General features: G+C 36.4%; 1 protein-coding gene across 43 annotated transcripts in view; it reads right to left on the minus strand.

The window, feature by feature from the left end:
• Positions 1–12,047, minus strand: part of NRXN3 (neurexin 3) — a 1,514,302-nt gene that overhangs the window by 144,167 nt on the left and 1,358,088 nt on the right. For 29 of the 43 annotated variants that reach the window (XR_012494580.1, XR_012494579.1, XR_012494578.1 and 26 more), the window contains one exon: positions 1,817–1,906. The exons of the other annotated variants lie outside the window; for them this stretch is intronic. Coding sequence is in view for 26 of the 29 variants with exons in the window: in XM_074327133.1 (XP_074183234.1) it covers positions 1,817–1,906 (90 nt within the window). In the remaining 3 variants the exon portion in view is untranslated. The remainder of the gene's footprint in view (positions 1–1,816; positions 1,907–12,047) is intronic. 43 annotated transcript variants of the gene reach the window in all.

Here is a 12,047-nt window from a genome sequence, read left to right on the forward strand (position 1 = left end):
TTACCCTTTTTCACTCTCTGTCTTTACAAGGCCTTTGATATATATTTTTCATTTCTTTTGAAGGGAAAGTTAGCTAGACAGAGGAAGGGGTAAAGCAATAGAATGAATACATGTTACATACCCAAATTACAAAAAAAGTAATTTCACTTAAAATAACGTAGAAGACAAAACCTCCCAGTTTGCAAATGATTCTTTTCTATATTATGTGCACATAGAAACAGATACATGTATGATTAAGAAACTAGAATGCCTCCCTCCATCCCACCCGACCCACCCCTGCCCCAGCCCCAACCCCTCCATTTGTTGTGTGCTTAAAAGCATCTTTTTATACGAAAGCCAACTGATAACAATGCTATCATAAGGAAAACTAAAAGCCTACTAATAACTTTATAATGGTTTATACAAATGAAAATGCCTGGCATGCTATTAAACTTAGGCTTCAAAAGGCAATGGAGTAAAATAAAATATTATTAACATAAAATTGAAAGAAACAAAAAAGTTCTCTCAGGCACATGAGACTCAGACATGCATCTAGTTTTCATTTCCTTTTTAAAAAGTGAGGCAATCATCGTATTTAATGTTAAAGGGACTTTATAAGCTAGTGATTACTAGACAAAATTATTTGCTTTTTAGAGTTATTCTTAATTTATTTTTAATTAGACCACATACGTTAAAAACAGGGCAAACAGTTAAGACTCAGTGAGGATTTTCCGTGTTCAAAGGTCTGAATGTTTTCTCCCAGTTAAAATTGCAGTAGTCCTTTGTTTTTTAAGTTGCATACTAATATGTCCAATTACTTTTTATATATAACTCAATCAAATCTCTACATATTTTAAAAACTCACTTAAGGTCTTGCGACAAGAGAAGCTTATACTGGCTCAGGAAAGGACAGACTAAAAAGCTTCTTAAAGATAGAAACTTTTCTTCATTGAGAGATAGTAGTTTATATCCCAACAAAAAGAAGCCACACAGAAAATTCTAACATCAGGTATAACCGCTGCCCTCTTTTATTAACAAAGTGGTTGTTTTCGTCAGCAAATCAGAAACTGCTGTTTTGCCTTTCATGGGCCTTTCCTTTTTCAACTCATTGTCCTAACCACTTACACTTCTGTTGCATAAATATCAAATACATAAGGGTATCACACAACCAAAGTGTGAAATAAATGTGTTTTTGTTTTTCGTTTCAGTCAGCAACTAGGACACAATTAACCTCTTATGAAACACTTTTGCCTCTGTACGTTTGAAGCTAAAGGCAAAATTCATCTTCTCTTTCTTTTCTTTGTTTATAAACAAATGTAAAAAAAAAAAAAAAAAAAACCCAGCAACATTGCTCCCCTTATAACATTTGTTTTAAGCAGTTTAAGTTACAAGAGTCTATCTATGATTTTTTGTTTTTGTTGTTAACCACGCTACAGAGAGTAAAGCCAAAACAGCCTCAAGATGTAAGTTTAAAAAGTGGTTTTGAAATTTCTTTAGAAAGCTTTGGTGATTTAAAACAAATTAACAAATAACATCATGCAGTGGTTAAATTGCCATAATACATTTCTTTGTTAGAGGTTCCTGGAATTTTTTTGTTTGTGGTTGTCAGGCTGATAGCAAGCTAGATGTTAGTCCCTTTAACTGTATTTTAATGGCAATGTATTATAGCATGATTTATCAACATATGGCAGGTGGAAGCTGACACAAATTATAATGAAAATTAAAACAGTCATTTATGCAGCAGGCGATTATCATTTAAGGAACATTTATTTGCAGGCTTTAAAAATGAGGGTTTAGAATCAAATGAATTTAAAATGAAAGTTTTAACGACGGTTACCTTTTTCCTGCAGCCACTCCTCTACGGGCCGGTTATATTTGAAGGGGATTTTCTGTTTTACCATTTGGAAGCGTTCATTATCAGTGTTGCCTTTAAAGTTTAAAAAACAGCTTAAAAAACAATCTGAAAAGTGAATAAGTCGTTAAAAAAACATCCTAGGTTTTTTGGTTTGTTTTATGAAGTTTTTAGAGATAGATATCAATTTATCTTTAGTAGAGGTGGAGTCGAAGACACTCTGTCCTTGGTTAAAAGGTTTGAGGTCAGGTGAGTCTTAGCTATGCAGTGCTCCATCATGGTTTTGCAATGTGGCGTGGAATGGGAATCAGTGAGAAGTTTGGCCATTTACAGAAACGGGCTTACCTTCACTCTTCTCCAATCTCTCCCTAGCTGTACCTTAATTGGGCCAATGGAGACACAAAGATGTCCTTAACCTGTGAGTAATGCATCTGCCCAATCAGCTTCATAAGGTGGAAGGGGACTCTCAGCATCTCAGTCATGCCTGCTCTAGTCTCACTCTACTGCATCCAACCAGAAGCATGGCCCATGCACTTCCTTATTCTACACTCAAGTGTTTCTATTTCCCAGCAGAGGGAAGCCAAAGAAGACAATTTAAGCCTTGGTGGACAAGTGAGACTTCTTATTCCATAAAGGAGGCCCTGGCATCCCTATGTTAAATAGGTAGAGTATTATAGATGACCCCTTTGTCCATATTTGTTCCACATTTGAAAAAGAAGGAAACCCAAAGTATGTATCTTTAAATAAAAGCGGCTATAAATACAATGATATAGCATCTGCAAACTTTGGAGCACTTATACTTTCTTACTACTAATAAATACATTATTTATCTGTGTAGCTAGTCTCTCTCGTTCTCTCACCTTCTCATGAGAGGTCCTTCCTGAACAAGCATCCATTCATAAAGCCTGTAAGGGCTACGTCTCCCAAGCATACAATATCTAATTAGTTTTAAACCTCAAACATAATGTTTTTAATTGCTAGTATGCCCCCTTCTTTGTTTTGTAACTGTTGTTACCACCCCTGGATGATTTCTCTCTCCAGGATAGACTTGGAGAGTGGTGTGATGGAGATACACCCCTAATAAATATGCTTCAAATCACAACATACCAAAACCATGCTTTGGGAAACATTCTGTCTCATCAACTAACCTCACAGTGATCAAGCAGAACTAGTGAATTCTAATCCATTACTTTTGACTCTTAGCCCTTAGGGAATCCCATTCCAAATTACCAACTTTAGAAATTAAATCAAAATCTCAAAACAGGCGGCTTGGGAACCATTTACAAACAAAAGTTTAAAAGCCAGAAAAAATATTAGAATTGAATATATCATCAGGTCAGGTGACTAGAAGTTCACCATGGCATTTGAATCTTAGGGTCACCTCCATGTAAGAGTGATTGGCAGATTCCACATGTGGCTAAACTGGTACCTGCCTTCTGTGAAGGGTAGGATGGGATGAGAGTGGCCATGGTGGGAGAAGTCTGCAAGATTTCCCATTCATTTTTCCTATAAACAAATTATTTTAAGAAGCCGACTCATTATTCTCACTACCCAGAAATAAAACAACAACAGTAACAAAACTCATGAAAGAGGCAACGATGGACATGTTTTTAGCCTACATTCTGGGATACTACATGGCAGGCATAAAGTATAATATATAGATGTATCAAAGGAAAAAGTGCAAAGAATGGAGAGAACAATTAGCAATTTTAGATTACAGTGTATAATTTAAAGTTTTCCTCAAAGTATTATTTTTTCACAGAAAAAAAGGAGGGTGCAGGCAAAGAGAGAAAAACAGAAAGGCTATTTAACTTCTTGGTGTATCAATAAGCCTATGGTGAAAGAAGCCATTATACCTATTAATGTAGCTACAATTAGAGATCATTATGGTCCTCCCTGATACTTAGAAGTCTATTATTCCAAAATAAAGTTGCATAAATTCTCACATATCGTCATAGAAAAGGAGCATGCACTTTTCTAAAAAGAACCCTCTACAACTCTTAATCCTACCCTACAGCAGATGGATATCTCAGGGGATGTCATCCATCTTCAGAAGCTTTGACTCCTCTCAAGTTTCAGTCACCACAGAACAGTCTACTGAGAAACGGCAAATGAGTTGTGCCAGATTCACCTTGAATATATTCCGTTACTTAGGGTTTTCTGTAACCGTCATCTTTGGCTACAACATTAAGTATAGTAACGACCTTCATTCTGCTCACTGTGCAATGGATGAGTGCAGCTGGGAGCAAATATAAAGCTAAAGAGTCTTAGTAACAGGCAGGGCAAAATCAAAAGTACCCAAAGTTGTAAACTGCCAGAGTTCTATATGCTCCAAATTAATTAAGCAGCTGCATCGATTCACTTCCTCTAAATATATAGGGCTTGGTCCTTCTAAGCAACCCTTCCTCTCCACCAACTCTCTTTCAAACGTAAAGCTCCATAGAAAATCATTTTGGAATATGGTTACAGGCTAGAAAAAGAGGAAACTACGTTGGACAATTGAGTGATATGTTGGGAGGACAGCATAGCCACAATTCAACCTTACACCCTGCAAGAAGTGCAAGAGAGAGTGTCATTCTTCTCCATCCCAGCTTTAAAGACATTTAGAAAAAAGTTTTAAGTTTTCCACACCAGATTGATAGTCTCTGGCACTAAGGATAGTGGTCTTGCATACTGTTAAAAGCTGTGAAAGATGGAAGGTCATTTGGAAAACCCAATTGGTTTAAATTGCCACATTAACATTGTTCTTAGTTTCTTTTCATGTTCTTGTTGGTTTTTATTTTAATTTATCTCGAACATTAGAGAGAACTGTTTTAGAAACATGTGCATAAGAATGAGTTCATTTGCCCCGAGCCCCATTTGCTAGACTGATCGAAGAGCAAATAACCTTCTAAATATCAGAATTCATACATAGGGACTACTCTGAAAGCTGAGCAAGGCTCATCAAATTCATATACATACATTCATATTAAATCCTGAGTAACATTCAGTTGTACATTTCATATAGCAACCAGTATGAAAGTTTAAACAAAGACTGAAATCAATTCTTCAACAGAAAGTGACTATCCTCAGAAAGAGTGGCCTCGTGAATAATAATTCTGTAATGTCATTAAAAGAGGCACGTGGGCATTACTACTTAGATAAAAAAAAAAATGTAATGACTTCAGGCCTCAACCACATTGAAAAATCTATAAGTTGCACAAAAAGATCTTCAAATAGATAGTACTTAAATTATTTACATGCATCTGACACTTACTTAAGTAGAACTGAATTTTAGAAAAAAAATATTAGTCACTTTCTATTCTACTTCAAATAAATGTGTGTGTGTGTGTGTGTGTGTGTGTGTGTGTGTGTGTGTGTGTGTCCCCACCCAATTTTGGTCAGATATTGAGATTTTTATGCCACTGGCTTCCTGTGGTTATTTGTGTTTGTACTATTGGTTCTATTATCAAGTATTTCAACTCCTGGAGACACATACAACATGCACTGTTGAATTATAATATTGTGAAGAGCAGACTATTCTGAGGTGAAATTATTAAGACCCAACTGGTTCATACACATAGTTCCAATATTTACACAGAAATACCTCATGTTTCTTACACTTGGGTGAATCTATTTGGGATAAAAGGAATAGAGAACAGAGGAAGATGAGATAAAGCAATCGAGTTGATCCTTGAATAGGTCCCCAATGCATCAGTCCCTCTTTAGAGTTCCAAAAGAGTAAATTTGAAATGTGTTGGCAGCCCCAAAGGAGTAAAATTTTTCAAATTGAAGAACTGAGAGAGAAAACTCTTATATACCACAGCAAATAACTTTTACAACACCATTTTTACACTCTATTTGTCCAAAAATAGATCCTATTCATTAGACATTATATTAATTTTCTTAAAGCCATAATCAGTACATCATAGGAGTTAAGACTATGAATTCTGGAGATAAACTTGACTTTGAGTTCTAACTTTATCACACACCAGCTGTGAAATAAGTTACTTAGCCTCAGTTCCCCCATTTCCTAATTCACCATAGTGTTTCGTATAGGATAATAAGAGGTAGTGCATTTATAGAACCTGGGGCATGAAAAACGTACAACTTATTTAAACTATTATCATTAATATAATTGAACTCTTTCCCAATGATATAAAAGAAAGCACACTGCTTCTATAGTGTGCTTCCCTCCTCTCAGAATTTGATCAGGACTCCACTCCATATGGTCCCATGGATTTTGTCATCCAAAGATCAACGGACCACAAAAAAGAAACATCCTAAATATCCCCCAAACCACCTAGATGTTGCTTTTTATATTTCTATATCCTCTGAAATATACTCAGCTAACCCCATTTCCAAAACAAAACGGGTTTCTATACCATTAAAAGTAAAAGAGCAATTCAGGCATTGACAAATGTGATTTCATGGTCCAGCCACAAGTAATGATGATATACTGCTGCTAAGTTGAGGAAGAGTGGCTTAAAGGTTCTAGCAATTTGCACCAGGCTGGCAGAAAATGCTTTCTTGCAGGTAGACCATTAATACCATCTGAAATATTGTCAAGCACGTAGGCATGCTAATAGGAATATCGTAACAACATTCATCTGTACAAAATTAATGCCAGGGGTATATTTGCATTTTGTTTTGAGTCCTGGAATAAAGGAAGGAAAAGTTTTCTTTATTGTTTTGTTGACGCTAAAAAATGAGACTATGAGTCAAATGAACAGTCAAAGAATAAATATTATGTATTAGAGTCAGAGGCAAAAGAAAATCGATGTGGGTAGGCTCAAGTCCTGGGGATTTTCAGAGTTTCTTACAATGTTTCTGTCCCCAAAGAACACTTTATGAATTTCAAAGCAAATATAAGACACTAAAGAAAAGGAACTGACTCTGGTCTCATTCCTGGCATTGACCCAGATGAACTCTCTTAGAGACAGAAAGGGGGGTGCTGTACACCCAAAGGGCATCTAGAATGTTTGGCCACTTGTAAATGATGGATGGACCTCCACAAATAACTAATATCTTATATGTATAAAGTGCCTTTAGAACAAGGAACTCAAAATGCAATTATAAGCATCGTTTCATTAATCCTCACAACACACCTTTGGGGCTGAAGAAAAAATAACTGTTTATGTTGTGAGCTTTGATCCTTCAGTGTGCCAAGGTAAAGAAATTAATCTCTCGGAGCAGAAAACTGATCTGTTGGGGGAAGTAAATTAATAGACCCAGAGCACAGGGCATTATTAAGTAAGGGAGCTTCTCCAGATTTACTAAAGTGGTTCCATGAGCCAGGGGGAACCACCTTTCCGAAGTGATGTGACATGTGCCTCAGGTGTAACCTGGATTGGTTGATGATGCTCACTGCTCATGTCTTCTGAATATCTTCAGAAATATAAAATATATGTGGACAGACATATTATCATTTCCTTCCTATTTCAAAGTCATAGTATCAATCCACCATCGCTACAGGAGTTGAGCGGTTCAAGCAAAGAATAGCTCAAGCATGGCTTTTAAGTCAGTCTTCTCTCAGACATTTACTAGTTCTGTGAACTTGAACAATATATTTAATCTAGATGACTCAGCTTCTTCACTTGTTTAAAAAAAAAAAAGATGAGGATAATAATACCTCTATTGCCAGATTTTATGCAAATTAAATGTTTTATAATCCAGGCAAGGACTTTGTTCATGGGGAGTAGCAAGAGGCTGGGAATGGGGACAGTTTGTGATTTATTTTAATTCTTATGATCTTTCTCTAACACGTGTCTAAGGCTCCAAAATGGAAGCTCATCCTTTCAGTAAACAGTAAAAGGGCATGTGTGTGTATGGGGCGGATGGGTCAGGGAGGATGCAGCCCAGAGAACCCTTCAGAAACCTTCCAGTCTTGATGTTTCCATTGAACTCTGGTCTCTGCCTGTGTTCTGTCACTGAAATGCCTACCCACATTCAGTCCTCATATCTGAATACCTTATAAGCTGGAGGATACGAATGGGGACCATGCTAGAGATGTAACTCTGGTGCTCTATATCCAGTGACCCAAGTGATCATGTCGTGATTCCTTGACCATCGTCAAGACTGGCTGAGGTGAGTTTGGGTGCAAACATGTTAATATTGAACTTCTCTTTCATAGTCCTAGTCTAAATCAAAGTGCCAATTCTGTTGAAGTGTTATTAAACTAAAGACCATATACCCTGATGCAACAGTTAGAACATATATCACCAATCCCTATCCTTTCCTTGTATTTTGAAGCCATTCTCAAATCAACTCTTTTCCTGACTCATTGCTCCTAGAGTTTCTCCTCACTGATCCTCTCTCACTAAGGATACTTTTACTTAGAAAGATTTAAAAAACGAGGTCCAGGTGACTATAATATCTTTATTTGTTTTCACAGTTTAAGAGAATATTTCTAAGTAATCTAATGGAACTTTCCTCAGAATGATAGCTCTTAGCTCCTATTTTTTATTTAAGAGCCACTTTCAAAAATAACATGCTATAAATTAGCAAAACATAAACCGCTTTCCTTCCTCAAATGCTGTCACTTTTTTCCTTCTCTGATTATTCCAAAACATGCCCTGAAGCTAGCCTAGTCAATTTCAAAGTCTGGATTTTTGTCTAGGTCCTTTCTGGTAAACACGTTAAATATATCTCTCTTGGTGTGTCTTTAAGCTTTAGTTTCTTCATATGTAAAATGAGGATTATAATAATAACTGCAACATAGGGTTGTGATAATTAACTGAGAATTAAATGTATGCAAAGCATCCAGCACAGTGTGTGGCACAAAAGAAGTGCTCACAATATTATTTATTACTATTGTTATAATAGTACCTGATTCGGAAGGGTTAAACTTAAAAGATGGCAAACTCAGCAAGAATTAACTTCACTACACAGTTTTTAGTGTCAAACCTTTTCAAATTTCCTTTTCAACATGAAGCCTTAATGTTCCGTCTTCAGCCATTTGACATATGATCCCTTCAAGGTTCCCCCAGGTGCCCTTCTTCTTATCGCTTACTTCCTCCTTGTGGCAAAAGCCACGGTGTTATTTTGGGGCTCACTCTTCCCCGTGACCCATGCATTCCTGTATGTCCACCCTCTGAGTGACCTCCCTGTTGCTCTTTCATCTTGCTTGGTTTCTTTCATTTCTCTCTAGCTACCTTCCTCCCCTCACTCTCCATTCCTATTACCTTTCATTCTTCTCACTCAGAAGATGTCAAACCCAGAGTATTTAAAGCCAGAATGCTAGAATATTTGGTTAAAAAAAAAAAAAAAATTCATTTAAACATTTATGTGTGGTGTCCCTGCACAGCTCAGAGGATATGTAGGGGATTTGAGAGAACAATTCCAATGGGCAACAAATAGGAACATTTTCATCCTCATGAATAGGAAAGTCACACCAATGTCAATGTCTCTGATAGCATAATAAACTTATGCTGTAGTATTCCTTCTGTTTAGATCTTATGGAATCTCTTGTGTTTATAAATTATAGGTCTTTTAGAACAACCTTGAACCTAGTGCCTACAAATGAATATATTACTTCCAAGGGATATAAAAATAACAATCACTGTACCAGCCACCGTTGACCTGGTTAATATACTGGTTTGAACAGTTGTCTGAACAAACACATCACAGCACAGTCACATATTGGGTGTGTTTCCAACAAAAACCCAAGATAGTTTCCAATTAAATTGCTTTTCAGAAAGCTTGGGCCATCTTGCATTCATGCAACAAAACATTATGAACTTCAAAGCAGGCCTTTAATTTTAATTACATCCCATTAAATTCATTCTTTTTTGTTTCATAATAGCATTCCACCTGATAAAAAAAGTGTTTAACTCTGGGTCTTTTGTTTCTTGTAGGAGATACAGTTCTTAGCTTTGTGTCATCTGCAAATTTGATAAGCATATCTTTTGTGCATTCATTCTAGACTCTGAAAAATATACAGAGTAGGAGGCTTATGTAGTGGCTTCAAAAATTGACAAATTCTTTGAAACTCCTCACTGTAAGAGGTGGAGTTTGATTCTCCAACCTTGAATGTGAGCTGGACTTAGTAACTTAATTCTAAATAATAGAATATGGTGGAAGTGACAGTGTTAGACTTTAGAAACTAGATCAGAAAAGGCACTGCGATTCCGTCCGTGTTCCCCACCACCACCACCTCCCCACTCTCTCTCATCACTTACTCTGGGGAAGTTAGCATTATATTACAAGGACACTTAAGAAGCCCTATGGTAAGACCCACAAGTAAAGGAAATAAGGCCACCAGATCTCTCAAGTCTAGATAAGCCTTGAGACGATGGTAGCCCCAGTTGATGCCTTGACTTCAACTCATCAGACACCTTGATACAGAACCACTCAACTAAGCTGCTACCAAATCCTGACCTACAGAATCTGAGATAATAAATGTTTGTTGTTTTAAGCCACTAACGTTTGAGGTAACTTGTTACACAGCAATAAATACATAATAACTAGAGAGCTTTATCTAAGTGTTTCATTTCTATCAGAGTCAGAGTTTTCTTTCAGGAAAATGAAGAGACACTATATTTATAACATTCTCCTCCTCCTCACCTGTGCTAATGCTATCTGAAGGGAACTTAGACTAGTTTATTAAGACTTGTGCTGGTGAATCCATGTTTGTCCTTAGCCATCACCAGAATCTTCGTTAAATGTGGTTTAAGTCCATACCAACTTCTCCGCCAAATGAAATTCTTGAGAATTTTTATTTATTAGCTCCAAGTTTAAGAGATCCATCCTTTCATACAATATAAAATTTAGGACACTTTTCCCAAATGGTTTTCTATTCTGACTGACTCCCATCATTTTTTTCTGAGTAAACATTAACAGGGGCTAGGAGTTCAAATTCCTTAAGCACACTGGGAAGTTATTCATGTAAGACCCAGAGACCTGTGCTTTGATTAGTATTTCTTCACTTTTTAGTTTGTCTGAATTTTCCTAGTTATTTTGTTTGTACCAGACTTCACATTCTGAAGGAAATCCTCCTTGGTAGAGAACCCGTTGGTGACAGATGACAATGGGTGAGTGTTGTGGCTGTGGGGTGAGTGAAAGTTCAGATAACCACTGAGGTCCCACTTTGGCAAATGTTTTTGTGCTTTATAATTAAAAAGCAGTTTATGGGAATAGAGGTCGTTGGAACTTACAGTTTATATTTTGAGAAGAGTATACAATTTTAAGGTTGAGGAGAACTCAGAAATCATCTAAGAAATATATTTTCCTTATTTTAACATTTCTCAATCTTCCACTTAGAAGTTCATTAGAAATAAGACTCCCAGCGTAGGCAAGCATCAGAGGATAGATCATGAAGACCAGCCTGCCCCCACAAAGGTGTTAATTAAAGAATTGTCTATACTCCTACTTGTTGGCTTATGTGGCATTTCCAAGGCTTTTCAAAAATGAACCAGTTGGCAGCCACGCATCATTTAGTACAAAATTCAAAGGTCAGGTGTACAATACTGCAATGTGGTACAAGAATCAAAATTTTCCCAGTGAAGAAATAACCTCAGGGAATGCAGTCATTGTACTATATCTTGAATTTATATAATGCCTCGTTAACTCTACTTGGCAAATTAATTCAAATTGAATTGTTTGTGAGAACTGCAGCATGTCCTCAAATCTGGCTACAAACAAAGAAAACTGATAAACAACAATGTTTTGAGCTCAGAGAAAATGTCTAGAAAAAAGTATAGATCAGCATAGGGCTGTTTTTATAGTATGACTGTCTTTGTGTGTGTGTGTGAGTGTGTGTGTGTGTGTGTGTGTGTGTGTGTGTGTGTTTTAAAGAAGAAGGAAATAAAAGGGAGAACATAGCCTATACAAATAAAACACATTTTATCAACAATATTGAGATATCATAAATACCCCAAACAAAAACAGGTAAAGTCTTTGAAAGCATCAGGAGGGAATATTTAAAAAATTAAAATGGACATTTAATTTTTTAAAAATTTTAAAAAGAAATAATTAACTCATTTTAAGGCAAAATAAGACATACTTAGAAAAAATAAAAACAGAAAAGGTGCATGTGTGATGTGGCAGGAAGAGCCAAGTTTAATTCTAAAAACATCATACCCAAAAGAAAATAAAAGACAATTCATCAGTGACAGTCACCAGTTTCCAACTTCAGTTTGAGGTCTGGATTTAGGATTAAGAGGGAGAAAATTAAGAAGGAAATAAAATTATAGCAGCCAGAGCCTTTCCCAAGTTCCCTGCCAATGCATTAAACTGC

Source organism: Rhinolophus sinicus, linkage group LG03 (assembly GCF_036562045.2).
Source record: "Rhinolophus sinicus isolate RSC01 linkage group LG03, ASM3656204v1, whole genome shotgun sequence".
Classification (NCBI taxonomy): Eukaryota; Metazoa; Chordata; class Mammalia; order Chiroptera; family Rhinolophidae; genus Rhinolophus; species Rhinolophus sinicus.